General features: G+C 39.1%; 1 protein-coding gene across 5 annotated transcripts in view; it reads right to left on the reverse strand.

The window, feature by feature from the left end:
- Positions 1-18710, reverse strand: part of NAV2 (neuron navigator 2) — a 423664-nt gene that overhangs the window by 81817 nt on the left and 323137 nt on the right. For all 5 annotated transcript variants that reach the window (XM_074841830.1, XM_074841833.1, XM_074841829.1 and 2 more), the window contains one exon: positions 7981-8103. In XM_074841830.1, the coding sequence (XP_074697931.1) occupies positions 7981-8103 (123 nt within the window). The remainder of the gene's footprint in view (positions 1-7980; positions 8104-18710) is intronic.

An 18710-nucleotide genomic window follows, 5' to 3' on the forward strand; every position in this document is an offset into this window, starting at 1 on the left:
GATATCATTTTCCAAACAATACAATTACAGGAAACATTCAGCCACTAAACAGAAAGCTTAGGAGTCTGGCTATTAACATTAACGTTCCTATTAACATGTAAGTCATTACTAACGGAGTATTATTATAATCACAAGAGAATACATAGCTGTAGAACAGAAGCAAAAAAACCTTATGAAAAATTCTAATGAAGTTTTTCCGTACAATTACAGACAACTTCAAAGCTCCAACAAACCAAGAAGGGCAAACAAAGACCAAAGGGAGAATCTTAGTTTTTCTGGTAATGAGACATTTAGTAATACACACAATATTTGAAAAAATCATCTGTCTTGAAATTTGCTTTACAGCCACAATGAGCTTCCACGCTCGTCAAAGAGCCCCAAACTGAGATTTTTCTTTTGGAGTCTGACAGCTGTCTGCTATTAGTTTTATCTATTCAATCTACAAATCCCAAACTCAGAGGTTACTGGTGTAGGTCAGTTGTGAGACTATGTTGACTCTCTTGCCATTCGACATGGAAAACCAAATAACAAAGTCTGCACTATGTCAGCAAGCATTTCACATTCTTCGGTTTGTCATGCAAAGCACAAAGACCCTGATACAGTTCAAAATGGTCTTTGTATCTACAATCTTGTTTACCCTTGGAATACAAGCTTAATTTCCCACATGCCTAAAGTGTTTTAAAAGCCACTTCATACAACAGAAAAGACAGTGCTAAACTCTGGCAATGGAACCAGAAATATTGAGGGTTTCAGAAGAGACTCCAAATCAGTCGTTAGATCAACTTTATACTAATACACATAAAGTGGGTGTGTATGAAAGGAAATGTCACTTCAGGAAAATCTAGTTCCAGTGGTGTAGGATCATGATTTTTGCCATCCCTAGATGCAAATTATTCAGCTGCTTAAATCAGGCAGCTCCTCCTATTTCCACAGAATCAGTATTCACAATTCTAGAAGATGTAAGGTCCCTTCTTCACCTGTACACACGCCACAGTGCAACCTTCTAGGGGAAGAGACAAACTGTCCATAGTAGAATATATGGGCAAAACCAAAGTCCTAACTTAGCTATGACGAGTTGCTCCCTTGAGCCACCTGCCACCTTTCATCAGCTTTGTAGTGAACTTCAGCTCCTGGCTTAAGCATTTTAACTAGATGCTAGAGCAGAGGTGCAGATACCCCCTAAAATATAAAGGAATGCAGAATAAGAATCACAGCAACGGGCATGACATGAGGAAAAAGGTTTCAACAAGAAATGCGGTTTTTAAAGCCTAGATCCAGCCTCTCTCTTCAGTCTTTACATCTAAGCAAAAAAGCAGTTCTGAAGAAGGGATTTAAAACTGTAGTGACAGCCAAGCATGTAAAGATTGCCTAATCTACTAACTTTGGAGAGAACAGCTTGCAATTGGGGGGTGTTTTGTTTGGCTGGTTGGTTTTTAGTGTTGAGTGGTAGAACTGTACCTCCTAATTGAAACAAAGTTCTTGAGAAAGGCAAGGGACTGCTCTCAACTGGCTTGTCAGCCTGTGGAGCTACTAAAAGAGTATTAGCTAAAAGAGAAGAACAGGATCATTCTTGACTTGTACACATGTAGGTCCTACCTGCAGCAAAATCTGCTTTTCTTTGTGGCCATGGATACATGGAAAAGGGACTTCTCCCATAGGAAAACAGATTGCATTTTACAAAAAGTCAGTTAACTAATAGGCACAAAACTGCTTCAAGTACCAAACCCCCTCACATCAATCATACATCTGCTATTGCTACATGACATGATAATCTAGAACCTGGATAGAAATTTTTAAACAAATACAATTTCTGCTTAAAAATTATCTACTTCCTTAAGTCATCCTCAAAACTCTTTCTAGCCTCCTCAAAACTCTAGCCGTCAAGGAGTTCCCAACCTCACTAAGTTGATTGTTGGAAACAAACTCTGCTGATCATCATGCAATGAGTAAAATTAGACCAAGCCTGAGAAACAAACAAGTGTGTCCAACATATCTCCATTCCATCACGCCTCTCTAAACAGAAATGACACTATCACCAAATCCTACATAAGTACTTCCCAGAATACAGTATACTTCATTCAGTGTACTATACATAAGCCCAGAAGTATGTGCATGGAAAAAAGGGAAAAAAAAAAAAAAAAAGTATTACTGTGCCCACTGAGTGAACTCACATGCAAACCACAAAGCTGAGAAGAACCTGGTTACCCAAGGGGGGCAATTCTCACAAAACCACTTCATCTCTGACCTTTTCCTTCTCATCTTCAAGGAGTTCTATAAAGCATCTTCAAAGAATAAACCAGAGTATTAAAATAATAACTCTGGTAGATATTAAAAACCATAGATTCAATAAAGAGACAGCCTTTACAGCCTGTAATAATTTGATCCCTCTCTCCACTCAACCGCTCCATGTTATACAGGTGATAAATCATCGATCTCTCTCTTCTACAGCACACAAACATCACATCATACCTTTCCTTGCTAAATCTTCCTCAGATTTGTAGGTATTGTCTGCCTTTAAGAGTTAGTCTAAACTACTAACACAGCCTGGTAAATTTAGAGCAACTGTTCTTCAACTTGTATTTAGTAATGAAAATTTTTGCTTCTGTTTTAGACCTGAAGAAAAACTTACGTGCCCAGAAGTTTGTCTTCTTTAGCCCACTGAAATGGATCTGACAAAAGACATTGCTTCCCTTGACTAACCTTGGTACTGATAATTTCAGCCCTCGGGTATAGCTACTATACCTTTGCTTTCAACTACTATTTGTTGCTTAACTTTGCAATTACTTTATATAACCTAAACTCACTTTGGATTGCAGCTTGTAAAAAAATTCCTTGGAAAATAGAAGTCTATGGTATTGTGATTCTAATCAGCAGATCCCAAGGCCATAAACTTCAAAGCATCTTTGCAATGTGAATTTCCCTGTTTCTGCGAGTCAGTTTTCAAGACAAATGTGGGATCTTTCAAAGACAGAGAGATAGGTATCTATAGGTACTAAGGTACAGCTTGCATATTCAGAAGAAGCAGTATTTTTTCTAACTTAGTGATAAAATCCAAACAGATGGTCCAGCAGAGTAGAAGATCTGTTAGGCACGAATAATTTCACCAGTCCTGTGACCTTGCTGTTAAGCAACTATATGTGGGCATATATTTACAAATCGCAGTGATTCACAGCACAGATACAGTGAGCAATGAAAGCTCAGGTGTTGGCACTTACTTTCTGATCTATATTATTTTAAAACAATTTAGAGACTTTTAAATTATTTTCTAGAAAACTATACTTAATTAGTACATAGGATCCTTATATAGGGGTTTCCACTGTCCTAGCAAAAAAAAAAACCCCAAACAAAACCAACCAAAAAAACCCCAGAAGGGAAAAGTAGAATTTATAAATTATTTTAGTCATAACAACTGAATGCAAGTACAATTGCCAGGGCTTTCTGGAAGTGAAGGAACTGTGAAATGATGGCACAAAATCTTCCTGGTAGAGTGGTAACAGCTTGGCAGCAACTTTTTTAGCTGAGATCTCCTGAGGTCTGTAGATGATTTCAATGGATATACCTCCTCCTGACAGAAAGGACATCCTCCCTCCACAAACCCATTCACATAAAATAACAGATGAATCTCCCTGCAAGTTCATTTACTGTGAAACTCCACAAACACTTATGTCAACGCTCCTGAGGGAGCACTGCAGGAGCAGGAGATGCTGTGCAGGAAGGAGATGATGGGAATTCCACTGCCATATCTATTTCTACGTATTTTTACAACCGTTGGGTCCATCTGATGTTTAAGATATAACCCAGTCATGTTTTAACATTTTAAGACAAAGACTATCCAGTCTATGTGCCTATACGTGTCTATTCCAGACAAATTTTCTCTGTTTTTCACCTTTTCTTATGCATCATGTTACCACTGCTAGAGTAGCAAAACCACAGTAATGATGAGATGGGCAGTAATGGGGTAGTATTGCTAACAGATATTCTCTGTGAATGGAGGACTGAATTCCTCATTTGTAAAGCCAAGAAATGCAGACACCTTCATTTAATCTTAGCTGCATTGTCTCAGTTAAGAAGAAAAACTGAAAATACATGCTCAGGACTTAAAACAGTCTTATCCTACTATAAAACTACATAAAGGATACCTTAACAAAATTTTCTTTTTTCCATGGTCTACAATAAAGGATATTGTAACATTTTCCCATGGTCTATAATAAAGTAGCACCTAAAAAGAAGAAAATTTGATACAGCTTCTTATGTGATACCCATCAGCACAGTGTCTGTAATCTTGCTTTCAGTGAAATTTGCCTCCTTCCAAAAGCAGTGACATCTTCTTCTCTCCCCCCTTTTCAGAACAGGCCAATATTGCCCCCAACTTGCTTCAACTTGCTTTTCAGCTCTTCTGAAGCCTGATTGAAGTTCTCATGGTTATGAAGGCAGTCCAACAATCTCCCTCCAGCCCTGAATGCTAACCCATATTTTCAGTAATCTCATCGCTGTAACAGTATTCAAGAAATTAAATTGCAGTTAGTGAATTTAAACATACTCCAGTCAAAGGGTTTTACTCCATGAATGCATGTGAAGCGTTGTCTACTACCTCAGCCAAGACACATATAAATAACCTTAATCTGTTTTTATAAAATGCAAAATAACAGCAAAATACTACTCTTCAGCTATTTTTGAAAGCTGTAATTCTTACCATTTGTAGAAATTACTATAAAGCATAGCATCTGAAAAATCTGCATTCAGTGAAATTCTTATTAATAGTGATATATCCGTGCTCTGCATGGAATGTCCTCTGTTCTTCTGCTCGGTTTCTGCTTTACTTTCAGTTCTTTTTTCCTGGCCATCTCCTCTCCTGGTTCCACAGTCTCCTCTGGGATTATCCAAAAATTTTGCCAAAAGCAGGAAATGCTACCAACTGCCAGGAGTCAGCTTCAGTCACAAGTCCTAAGAGTTAGGCTGAATATGGTCTTGTTTCTAAGAGTGTGACAAGACTGTCATTGCAGTCGTCATAGATCTGAACCATGATACAGAAACACTCTTGAAGAGCATGCTCAACACCCCAGACGTGTCTTACCTACAGCCCACCAATGCTGTAGCTGTTGGAAGTACCAAGACAATGTAACCTGCTATCTGCTGAGACAGGTCCTCATAGTCAGAAGCTGGGAAGATCTTTTTATGCCTTATACTCTTATGCAAAGACATGTAATGAATGCAACCTCAAATTAAACTGTAGAAGGAAAACAATCCAAGTTAACCATGCTCGGAAGTAGTTATTTAAGCACTTCATCACGGAGGATTTTTAAAAAAGTCATACAGACATTTCCCTAATAACAGCATTAAAGTTACTCTTGACAAGCTCACATCCATTAATATAGTATCCTGTCCTATTCACAAGGATATGAAAAAATCAGCACAGGTCTGAATTATTTTGTCTAAATAATAGGTTATACAAGCAAGCAATTACAGAAAGATTTACTCAAATCTAAGTTTCAAATTTCTTCCTTCTTATCTATATGTATAAATGCAAGTTACATATAGAACAGTAAGGGCAGAATTTTGTGTCAGATCAAGCAGCTGCACCTGACAATGTGAAATCAACTTAAATAATCAGATGGTACACACCAAGCCCACGTATCTAGAAGAGACAAACCCATAGGTGGCTAATTTGCAACCTTAAAAAAAAAAAATAATCACAAACTAAATAAAAAGGCATTTTTAATGCCTTTTTTCATTAAAAATGCCTTTGTTCTATGCAAACACAAATTGTCTCAAAGTGAATAAATAAGCTCAGCTGTGTTGTGCAATGATTCCATTAACCTTGCAATCAAGCATTAAATTAAATTGCCTTGTTTGGATTTCCCTGCTGCAGGGGAAAATGTACCTTCTAAGGTCTCTTTTATGTTACCAGAGCCAATGAGTAAAAGCTTCGCAACTAAACTTCTACAATAACATAAGAAACTAAACAAGTAAGCATACTGCAAAAATGCCTCTGATAACTTTTTAATGATTAACCTTATACTCTAAGGTTCGCAGCCTGTCACACTCGTTCTCCCATGCATTCAATTAACATCTGCTTTGAACAAGTTAAATGTAATCTTCATATGTTTTCTAGGTGTACTAATAAACCAACTCAGCACTCCTGCTTGCTGCCTCCATTCACAGAAAGAAGAAAGAGATTCATTACTGCGTTTTATTCAAATCCTTTTTCTTATGCCAATTTTCACCCTGGAAAACTGTTGCTCAAACCGAGATTAAATTTTTGTTTAAACTGCACGTCATGATCACCCAGCAACCAAAGAGGAGCTATTTTCAAATCACTACCCTATTGTCAGAAAACTCTGCATAAGGTGAGTAGGCTTACATTCTAAATAGAACAGACTAAATCAAAACAACACATAATAATGCCAGCAACCCTGGGACCAAGGGTAATTTTTCTGTGATCTCACGTTGCAGCAAATTGTGAGCCATACGAAGTCTTTATTGTGTGTAAAGTCCGTTCCCTGCATGTGAACTGAGAGAAGCTGAAACAATTGACATAAACTAGGGATTGCATTTCAGTGTATCACAATCCCATTCTAAGTGGGATATATTTAAACACACAAATAGTTTCTCTTGTTGAACATACATAATTGGTCCTGATGTGTGGTGTCTTCAGGGAAGGAGTTTAGCAAATAAAATATGAGAATAATTTACATGCCAAGAGGAAGTGTTGTAAGCACAGAAAACATTGGATGGGGGAAGGAATCAGTGACGAGGAATGTATCACTAGCTCTCCAGAAGGCTGACTGTTACTTAAACAATAATATAATTTATATTAGACCAATTCTGTATTGTAAACAGATAGTTTCTGTTAATGTGGCAATGTTCAGAAGCCACAGCAACAGACAAGGATGATACTTGGTTAGCCTTCGGTTGCATCACCAGGCAGCAATGCCTTCACCCACCGTCAACCAGGAGCGAGCACTGTTGGCTGAGTACGGGTTTCAAGTTGCAAATTTCAGAGAGAGAGAGATATGAGCTCTTGAAAAATCCAGGCATGTTTTGCAACTGGCAAGCATATGTTGACTTGGTAATTGAAACTGAGCTGAGGTTCTCTGAAAGGTTTTAGCTCTTTTGTTTTGATTTACCATCCTGCTCTTTACTAATATCAAGAGAACACCAAAGCAAATTTAGTATGGTTTTCTTTGAACACAAGGCTACATTCTCCATCACTTGTATTTCCTTAGTAATCTGTGCATCACTACCAAGAAAGTATCAGTCATATCAAACACAGTCAACTGCATTATGTCCCAGGAAAGACTTATCGATAACAAAACAAAAGGAGAAAAAACTTTCAGTTCAGAAACTGCTTCAAACCTGTAACTCAAAATCCATGTTTTATACTTAGGGGCCCCTTATGGAAGAAAAAGAATACAAAGTTCACTTACTACATCAACAGTAATGCTCATCAGGCTTTGGGTTTGGAAAGGAAAGAAGCAGCAATAGGCTGATGCCATTAAAAGCAAAAGTATTTAACCCATTTATCTCAACTCTAACAGAATACAGGTCTCATTACTGTCCATTTCCCCAGCTTCCTTTATGATTGCACTCCCATAAATTATGGATTTTTAGTCAGCTAGTTCTTGACCTTTGGCCTTGACCGTTCACACTGAATCACTGGACTTGGAAGAATCAGTGGAAATAAGAAGACAATTAGGTCTTTTTTATTTCAAACACAATTAAAATAGAAGGTTTACATTTTCTTGTGTTGCGTTCTGTTCACAAAAACCCAGGTAAGATTTCAGCAGAGCAATCAGAAGACACAAAGCCAGCATTTATCCTGACACCTCTGTCAGCCTAAAATACCCTGGAGAAGCTTATATCCACCTATTCAGTATCTGAATTGCCAAAGCTATTTAATCTCATAGATTCCATAAGCATTAAATACAGCGTGAAACAAATAATCCATTATACGCAAGTATTTGCTGGATGAGACCTTACCTGTCAGCATCTCCTAGTCCCAGTGAAGTGTTACGCTGCATCGTCTCCCGCACTGCAGCCATGCCATCAGGCAGACGGTTTAGCCTTCGAGTATAGAGGCCCAGACCACCATCAGTCATATATCTTTAAAGGAGCAAAACAAAATGTCATGTTCAGTAAAACAATAAAACTTTCACATATTATTGTAGCTCCTATCTTCTGCATGTTTTTAACTGTATATTGTAATTTCCCCACTTTTAAATTAAGAATATTACTTGGAATATGAAGCAAGGAAAACTTTATTCTTCATTAGATCAGAAATATTTTTTGCTTCTCATCATTCTCCACTGCATCCTGCACTCCCTCTCATCCATAAGAACTGAATTTCAGTATAACTGTGACAAAGGAAGAATACTTAACTTTCATTAATGATGCCTAGATGGGAGTAATTTAACATTTGTGCATGCTGTCATTAATCATCCCTTCCCATCAAAAAAATGCATGGTTTATACCATCCTGAACTATTTTGTGTGGGCTAAAACAACATGATGGAAATCTCAACCCTTTTACAAGTTAACTGCAAAAATCGTATTCATCCTAGATTTTGTCAGTGATCCATGAACAGTGAGTAGCTGAAGAGTAGCCCAAGATTTATTGTGAGAAATCAAAGTTGTAGCATGAATGAAAAGTTTTTTCCAACCTTGTTTTGGCTCCTACATTGTACTCTGTCTGTAACTGAGACCTAGAGACATCTGCATTTAAAAAGTGTTATTATTCTTAGATATTAAGATGTGCCAGGTGTACGTATGACACTTCACAAATTGCTAAGATAGCACATTTCTTACTTTCTAGTTTAGACAAATGAAAAACGAAACTTAAATTGAGCAGAAAAGACGCATGGTGGACAAGAATAGATAGATATTGATCACCAGGAGCAATTCCTCACAAAATGCAGATTGTGTCATCCAGCATTTTTGGTGAAGCCTGTACCGATGCAGACAGCAAGAGCCATCATGTAGTGTAACTTCAGGATGTGGTGGGAACGAAGAAAGGGAAGTTTTAAAAACTGTACAACTACCCAGCACTTTGCTTTAGTTTATGAATAAAATATTTTAATATATTAAAACTGAAATTAAGAAGTTACTCCAATCTTCCCTTCTTGAATAGTTTTCTCAACGAGCTGCCCTACATCACTATCTCAATAATGTTTAAAATATTTTGTGGTGTTTCACAACAGCAGTATGTAAATGAGTTCCAACTGTCAAAATAAAAGAGGAGGATTTATCTCTTGGTTTAGCTTAATTTCTTTAAGTATTTCTGACTACAGCTATATGTGAGCTAGCTTTAAACTAGAAGGGCAAGTCCCATTCACCTCTCAAGACGAGTGAGCTCTGTGCTACCACCACTGGTTTGTCAGCCCAGGTACACCTACATGAGCAGCACTGATAGCTGTGTAAACACACTGCAAAGATTTTCACGCACCCGAGACTGAAATGACTCTAACAACTCTAGCAATACGCCTGCTTTCTCTGGCATACTGTTGGATGTGTAACATACCTCACTGAGTTTGGAGTTTATGCGATTGTATCCTCTTAATCCTTTAGCCACTCTTAGCAAATCGACAGCAGCCCAGAGAATATCCAGATACACAGCACACCCTCCTCTTGCTTAACAAGGCACAGAGGTTTCTCCTTAACAGCGAGACACCCTCATCCACAGCAAGAAAGGACAGATGCTCCTAGCTGCAGCCACCAATGCCTCTGCCAGCAAGATGTTACTGCAACAGATGTACTTCACTCAAGTCAAATTCGGTTACTACATTTATAAAAACAGGATGGTAGACAGTCAAGAAGCCTTGCACAATCTGCTGGTTAACATTTCAGTCAGATGTATAAATCTGCACAGGGCCTTCCCAGGAACAACCCAGGAGTCTCTCTGGGGAGTCTAACAAAGAGGTTGCTAAGCCCAGCAAGTCAGACACAAGAGTATTCTCTGTTCAGCAAATCTGTGGGGACATGATTCTCCAAACTCATAAACAAAGACTGTACAAAACACGAGGGGCAGTTGCACTGTAACTCATGTGGAATTTGCCTTAGGTCTAGCATTTTAACTTCTGTTTGACATAGTATAAATATTTTATTGTGGAAGAATATTTTTTCCCTAAGCTACTAAAATAAAAGAAAGGGAAAGAAAAGCTGAGCTTGAGACTGTATCGTTATACAAACAGACAAGCAGCATTTTGCAAAAACGTCTAATGTACATACGCTAGTTGGTTTATTGCACATACTTGTCTGCACATGAAACACGTTTTTGTATGAATACCCGTTGTACACGTACTGGAAAGTGCAGCTTTGGGCTTTGCTGTCAGATTTCTGGCATACGACTAGTCCTTTGATAAAAAAGAACAACTACACCTGAGATGGATTGTTCTCCGTACTTATTACTCAGAATAACACAGAATATGTGAAATAAAATATAACTTAAGAGTTAGCAACGTTGAAATCAATGGAAAGCCTTTTCACCAGCATCAACAGATTTCATCCTCTACGTGGAAGCTCAGCAAGATGATAGATTAGAATAATTCGGCAGTTGCATCAAACTGAAAACTAACAGTCAGATTTTCATTGGTTTTAAGCGCTCATAAATTTTACAGAAGTCAATGGAACCTGGATGCCTTTGGCATCTTTGACAACTAGATTGTGAGTTTTTCTAACCAAGACCCTGTAAAAAAGAACATAGATGATGACTTTTACCTGCTATACCAACAGGACAAGTTTCTTACATGCCAGAACAACACAAGATAGATTTTTGTATTTTGAAACAGGTTTGTGTAATCACAGATTGAAAGTTTTATATCTTTTTTTTTTTTTTTTTTTACATGCAATGTCCTCTACCCAAGAATGTTTAATTCCAAAAAGATGCCAAAACCAACGATGCCTGAATCCTGCATGCAACAGTGAGGTGAAAGAAGGAGGAAAGGTACTAGTTTATAAATTCTGTGGAGAAAAACGCATTTCCAATAAATACACTTGAAAATAAATGAAAAAAAAAGTAAACTCTCTTCTATCCATTGGTTATTACAAAGGAGATTAAAAATTACTGGTGCCACAAACCTCCAGCCATGGCTTTCTTTTCCTTCTTCCTCTTCATCCCTTCACACTTAATGCTGTTTTGGCTCTCAGAAACCATCTTGCCTTTATGAATACAATGTTACTATTGCTGCAGATTCTTGCTTTATGAGAAAGGAGAATATAATGAAGGTATATTTTTCTAAAGACAATCTTATAAGGTTTTACTCAGGGAGGAATAAAACCAGGAAATATTATCCTGCATGTGTATAATTCTAACGGTACTCAACACTAACTGAATTTATTACCCTATCACACACCTACTCAATATGGAATGCCAGTATGCTAGCCTCTCCTCTACAATGACCCACTGCAGTCCAAACAATTGTATTAGGCCAGTTATTGATTAGGTGTAACTTTTCTTATTAAAAAAATGACAAATTTGTACTAGATGCCTTGCCAGATTCATGAATCGTAAGAACTCTACAAGCACATTCAGTGCAAAAACAAGCACTTCAAAGTATGATTAGGGAAAAAGCATAGTATCCAGACTCTGTGACTTTTATACAGATGAGTAAATTCTACACGTTCAAAAAATTTAATAGCTTTAGGAATGGTACCAACAGCCAATGGAGAATGACTGCCTTTAATGAAGTCGAATATAATAACACTTAATGAATGGACAGTGAGGATGGTTATAGGGAATTTCTAATCTTTTCAGGAAAGAATGCTTAATACTCATCTCTAGAGTTTCACTCTTCATCAGCAAGGAAACAAAATTAACCAAACTTCTCTGACTATGAAAAGACTCAGGTTGAACAAGAGCAGTATTATGCACTTCTAACACACAACTGGAACTTACAGCCCACTTTCTAGGTGACACTTTTTCCTGTAAGTGGCTCCCTGTCCTGTATTACAGGCATAAAGTAATTTGTTTTGGAGTTCCCTGGACAACGTGGACCTTTGAACTTCTCTTTTCTTTATCCAGATCGCCTTTTCTGTGCCTCTGAAATTTTGAATGCTGTAATAAGTCCTTCCAAGTGCAATATTTTTAGGGTATTTCTGATGCTGAAGTGATTTATTTCCCTTTCCTGAAAGGCACGCTGAGGAAACAGGAACGGGTTATGTCAGGGATCTGTAAAACCCAGCGGTCTGAGTCACTTGACTTCTGTCCGCACTCCCTACTTACCCACTTATCCAGCCAGCCAACAGCACACCTACTTTTATGGTCTGACAACTCTACCACTTCATATATATTCATTTCACTCCTTAATGTATGAATATGAATTTTCCAATTTTGAAAATAGATAGCCAAGAGACAGGCATTCTTTACTTAAGCAGCAGGTCAGTCAGCAGCACACAACAGTCCAGGCAAGCCTACCCTGACCTGCTCAGCATCACATGGCTCCCTAATCCCAAATCCACAAGCAGGAGAGCAGCAACGTGCCCCAAAACTGGAGCTGACTTTGGCAGCCCAGGTGCTCCTGCCTTCTTGGTGCTTTGAATTCAAGGTTAGTTTGGAAAGAGCTGCCCAGGTGCCTCCTGGCAGCAGACCTGCCCAGCAACCCAAGTGCTTGAAACTTGAAGAAACAAAAAACTTCTAGGAATTACAGTTTTTGGATTATTCTGTGCATCAACATCCGCTTTGACATGCCAAAGCATTCTCTTTTAGCTGCAGCAATAGCACTGTTATCCTTAATGCTTTCCTTTAAACGTTTCTTTTCACTAGGCTTCATCTGCCTTGTCATTACAGTCAGTTAAAACAAGATCAAGAGGCTTAACAAGCTCTGAGTATCAAAGGAGTCTAACTTTGCCAGTTGCTAAAAACCAACAGCAGAAAATTCTCCACTGCTGTTTTGGAAATATGATAAATGAGACCAAAACGATCCTGCTATTGCAACCAGGAATATGTTCCAAATCTGACTGAAAAAGAAATTCTAGCCTCACAGCAGGATGATGGCAACCCCAAATTTCTCAGTTTAATATGAATTTGGTCTGTATTTTCCATCATGACATTGGAATTAGACCGTATGACCTCTCCCCATGTTTCCCCCCCGAAGTCTTTCCACCCATTATTCTTGCCTGACTACTCTCTGTTACGATGCCCACCACATCAGCACAGTACTTGATCTCTCTAACCAGAGGGCTGAACATAAACCTTGTCTACAAGGCCTGTGACTGGTTTAAATTCCATTCTTTTATCCATGGGAATTTCAACAAAGGTATACAGGAACAGGATTAAGTCCTGAGCTTTCAGGTTGGGACTGCTAACTCAATGCCCAAATCCCTAACTTTAGACCAAATATTACCTTTCAGGTTCAGAGAAACACAAACCTATTGCTCATTTCATCCAAAATTAATAGACTTTTAATAATAATCAGTAACTACTTGCAATTAACAAACTAACGAATGAAGTATGAATTGTTTTGAAGATGCTCAAACCCAGAAGTGGAGTAAATGCAGAAATAACAGTGACTTGCAGTCTCAAAAATCCTATCACTGCTGGGAAGAAGCAGATACCTGTTCCACTAATGTGTAAGACTGGAAAAATGAGATTATGCAAAACTTAATAAGTATATTTTAGTTTCATTGTTTACTTGGAGAAACCTCTCACCTGTAAATCACTAATAACATGAACGGTAGCTGCTTATTCTCACTGTCCAAACCAGTCCAGACACAAAACAAGTTCACCCCCATTAACTACTTAACCCTCAGATCTTCTTCTGGGAAAAAAAAAGAAGAAATCTACAGAAAGAAGTGGCTTCTGTGAAATCAATACTTTTCTACTCGAGATGTATTAAGACTGCCTGGCACACAAGTCATTCAGCAGCCATCAGATAACACTTTTAGGGCATTGCTGCCCAGGGCTAAATTTATTTCTACCTATCTTCTCAGCTGGGTCTCCCTTTCAAGAAGGCTTGTTGCTATAAAACTTGCATTTGCTAAGGGAAGGATTTCCAAGGACTGTATAGCCTGGAAGGGACTTGGGTGGCTGCACTCACTCCAGGTTAGATCTCACACATGCCCCCACATCTGTTCCCTCCATGACAATGGCTTCTTACCAAGCTTCTGAAGAAACCAGTTTCCTGTGGAATTAGCAGTCTTATATAGATCTAGTTTAAGAGAAACTGTCAGTATATAAGAGAAGAATATTAGACTGAAAATAGGCATCTCTTACACATCACTGCATCCATTCCTGTTTCAGAGGAGACTCTTCTATTATATGATCCTCTTTCCAACACTCGCTCAACCTGTCCACCAAGTGCACCTTAAACTTAAAATCACCTTCCTCTCAAGGAAGAGGGCTTGCTCCAGCATCATTTTAAAAGCTCTTTTACAAATCTTGCCAGCCCATCCATGATGATGACATGGATTAGGCAGTGAAAAGCATCCATTTAAGATAACCGGACTTTCAAAAGCTATAGTAGAATAAGATTATTTTGAAATTTTTATATTAAATTATAAATACTATTTTATGTTCTCCTCGATTGCCTCAATTTCTCTCCCTTTCTTTAGGCTGTTAATGAGACAAAAGAATAGGTTAAAGCTTTACTTACTCCTCTTCATCTATCTTGGAGTTGAACAGCCCTTCAGAAATGAATGGAGCACTGTATCTTGAAGGAGAACCCTGGCTACGACAATGAGACTTCAAATGCCAATATTAACTATGAACAGCCCCCAAAGCAGGCTTCAAAGAAGCCAGATGATTAACATATGTACAAGAAGATAGCAAGACCTGAGAAAACTCATGGGAAGAGACTAGGACAGATCCTCCCCAGATTTCATGGAGGAATTTGGACAGTGACTCTTCAGTGACTTTGTTAGGAGACACGAGGGCTTCATTAGAGCATTAGGACTTCATTAGGATTAGAAGAATTTTCCCCCTTGTAACCAAATGACCAGTAAAAGCATAATTATTTTTAAAAATGTAGTCTTGCTTAACTATATTTATTGCTGTTTCCCCACATTTTTCCCAAACTGTATCTTTAATTCTGAGCAGGTTTAGTTTAATCCAGTGAGACCATCAAGTTAATCCTAAATTGTGTGATTTAGAGGCCTTGGTGCAGAGCTGCAAGAGTTGCCTGTATGCAGGAACTGGGCCATAGCAGATGCTAAATCTGGGGTCTACCGCAAAGCCTCTCTAGCCCAAATCTATGTCCAACATACCCAGATTGAAGGTGAGCAGCACAAAAAGGTAATTAAAAAAAACCCTGCTCCCTTCTCTGTGTGAGGAGATTAAAACCCACATTACTCATCTCACTGAAGTCATCATCTGACAAGTGGACTAAGCTAACACTAACGCCACACTAAATGCTCTCCAGGGGATGGAAAAGGGCATCAGCTATCCACCTGACTGGAGCTGGGCCAGTGAAACCCAAATGGGTCACCACACTGGAAGGTTCACTCACACAAAGGAGAGTAAATCATAGCACAGCCATTGCAGCATTCAGAAGGAGGAAGGGCTAAGCCCTGGGGTTCCAATTCCCAGGTGGTTTCAGAAATCTGCCCAGTCATTTGCTAACATAAAATGAATGACCCATCCTGGGAGAGGTGACCAGAGACAGTGATCTGACAAAATGAGGCAGACAAGACTGGAAAACACCCAAGACGTTAATTCTTTCAGGTGTGCACCCCAGTGAAACAGGGGTGAAAACACGTTACTTAAGACAATGATCCCACCCACCAAGCACAGGCTGCCAGCCTGGAGCAAGCTGAAGATCCACCAGAGTTGGGCAGCTGTTCAATAGGGTTTTGCATATGCCAATTTTGATTTAAATGCCTAAATCCTTTCTCAGAATCTGTTTCAATGAAAATCACTGAAATAAGCTATAGAATGAGTGATCCATTTCGCATTGTCCTCTTTAATTTTCTTAGGGAGGGGAATGACATGCGACCAAAGAGAAGCAACAAGGGAGTGGTGCTGCTTCTCCACAGGTGCTCAGCAGGGTCAGCAGCGAAGGAAGAGTCACTCCACAGCAACTATCGACTCCCTCTGCCTCCTCCTTGCCTGCAGACGATCGACAAACTGTGTATGACTGCATCCCCCTCTACTGGCTAGCCCCAGAGTGGGACCGTGTTTCATCCAGAAGCTGTCCTTTTGCTCAAATTACAAAAACCTGTTGGCACTGAAGCAGCAGTTCAAACACTGCTGAGGTGTTTATTACAGAAGCAAGCGCCGAGTGGGATAATGGCTATTAAATGGAATTTTGGTAGTCCTTGACAATAGGACAGTATGTACTAAGTAAGCAAAAAATGCAACACACCACAAGTCGAGAGTTGGTTTTACTGACCTATGGCCCTTTTTAGCAGTATACTGAATAAAAAGCTTGATTCCAGCTTATCTAATGTTATGACGTATAAGCCTATGATGTCTTCCTACGCTGAATGCTACTCTGCAAGAAAAGTTCTATGAGAGCGATTTATCTGAGATACCGTTTGTGGTAAATGACCAAACACTGTTTTATGGATGAAGCTGATGCCAGCACCACTCCTGAGCTGAGTGCAGTATTTAAGAATATTTAAAATAATATACAACATTAATAATATTCAAAATCCTTATGTAATATTCTAGTCATGTCTCCTGTAAAGAACTTTAAGTGCAGTTCTTGGAATAAGAATATTATTTTGATTTAAACACTGCCATAATTTTTTCTTTTCATTCTCACAACACCAGGTCATCTATGACAAAGTCCGAAAGCTAGTTCTGAACCAGCTTCAACACAGTTTACTAAGAAGTCAGAAGTCAAGGTTTCCTTATACATTTTCATAAAAGTCAAAATTTTTGAGTTCACTTGCCTGACCCCTTCATTATTTGCATTAATTATCTATTTACCATATATAGCTACTATTCTACAATGTTGAAAAGATCAAAATGTAAGAAGCCAGTCCCAGCAGACAGAAGGCAGTTTAAATAAACACTCTGCTCAAACAGAGAAGAAAAATAAAATAAACCTGCTAATGATTCTCAGTCATGTCGAAGTGTTATAGCCATATAAGGAATGCAGTTTTATCCATCCACTATCTTTAGATAAAATATTATCACTAAAATCATACCATTTAGAGAGCAATGTCCAGTAAAATTACTAACCCACTGTAACTCAAAGCATACAGAAAAAATACAGTGGTAATGACCGTGGCAAAAAATCGGCTAGAAAAGACTATATCTAGCATTGAATCAATGTAGAGGGTGAACAGGCTCTCATTCAGACCATGATTACTACTGTCACTCTTGATTTCTAGCTAGCCACACGTTACCTGGAGAAGCAACCATTCCTGTTGCAGACAGCTTAGAAGGAAATGGTTTCTCTTACCTACTGTTACCAAGAACAAATTCTCATAAGCAGCAAACTGCATAGTCCTCCTTTTCTCTCTCTAAACCCTTAGCCCAAGGGAAGGTCTGTTGCGCCACATATGAGCCTGACATCTGAAAAAGATGTGTCGCTGTCTAACTGATAAATAGAACAAAAGCAAGCAACTGAGCCACAAGAATCCTACAGATACGAATTACACGTCAACACGCAATGAAATCAGGCCTCAGTGTCAGCTCTTCATATCAAACTCTTCTTTGCCTCCTAATAGAACTCCTAAATTTCAGCCTACAAGAGAACTCTATTTCAATGACGGTTTTGGTTCATGTTACTCACGGGCAGACAGGCCTCTGCACCACAAAGATGATTTCTACCTTAGGACACCACGATTTTGTCTGGGTTTGAGTGACCTGAGCAGAAGCAGGGGGTGAAGCCTGGTTCCCCAGCCCAGAGTGGCCTTCTCTCCCTTTTACCATCCTTTCATCCATGTTCCCAATTCACCTGCTTGTAGTGCTTGTAGAAAAATCCCTGGAGAGCACAAAGGCTTGAATAAACAAGAAGGAATCATAATCCCATGAGCATCGCACACAGAAACACATTAAGAGTTTACAGAAAAAGAGATATGGCATGGTAACGTATTGGCCCCAAAGCATCAAATAAATGGCGAGGTTAATAAAACGGTAAAAAGCCTCTTCCTCCCCTGCCAGCAGCTGCTGTACCCGCGGGAGGTTGCTGAAAGGAGAATTTTAGCATAGGGCCTCTGAATACTGTATGCAGGCTGAGCACTTCTGTCCTTGTCTAATAGCTGAGGGAGCAGTTCGCTGCTAGGCTGGCTAAGGGAGGTACGAGAGTCACTAGCTAACGTTTCTTAATGAGATGCACTCCAAAGAGTGAGCTGGGCATGCCCCAGAGCCCAGCCTGGTGTGCAGCAGACTCATGGTCCATGCACGGGGCTGCTCACATCTGCCCTGCCTTGAAGATCAGGCTCTAGGGTGGCTGAGCTGTCAAATCATCAAATCTACATTTTCTTGGAACATAGCTGGAACAGCCACGCTTCTGCAAAAAATTGTTTTGACAAGCTGCGTTTGCAGACCCAAAGCCATTTCCTGAGAAAATCTGTGACCAGCACTAATCAGTATATCCACCCTGTTAATTCTGCATAGAAAGCTGCACACCAAGGTAATGAAAACAGGGGCAGAGGATTAATTAAATTAAAAGAATTTTTAACAGCTCTGTTGCTCCATTCCAAGGACAGATAAAAAGGAAATTAACTCTACAATCTCATTAGAGATGCCACTTTCTGATGAAGCTCTGAAGCCTCGAGCTCAACCAGCTGCTGGAAGAGGTGGTTGGGTGCTTGCTCCCCACCTCACAC

The sequence above is a fragment of the Strix aluco genome, chromosome 16 (genome assembly GCF_031877795.1).
Source record: "Strix aluco isolate bStrAlu1 chromosome 16, bStrAlu1.hap1, whole genome shotgun sequence".
NCBI classification, from domain to species: Eukaryota; Metazoa; Chordata; class Aves; order Strigiformes; family Strigidae; genus Strix; species Strix aluco.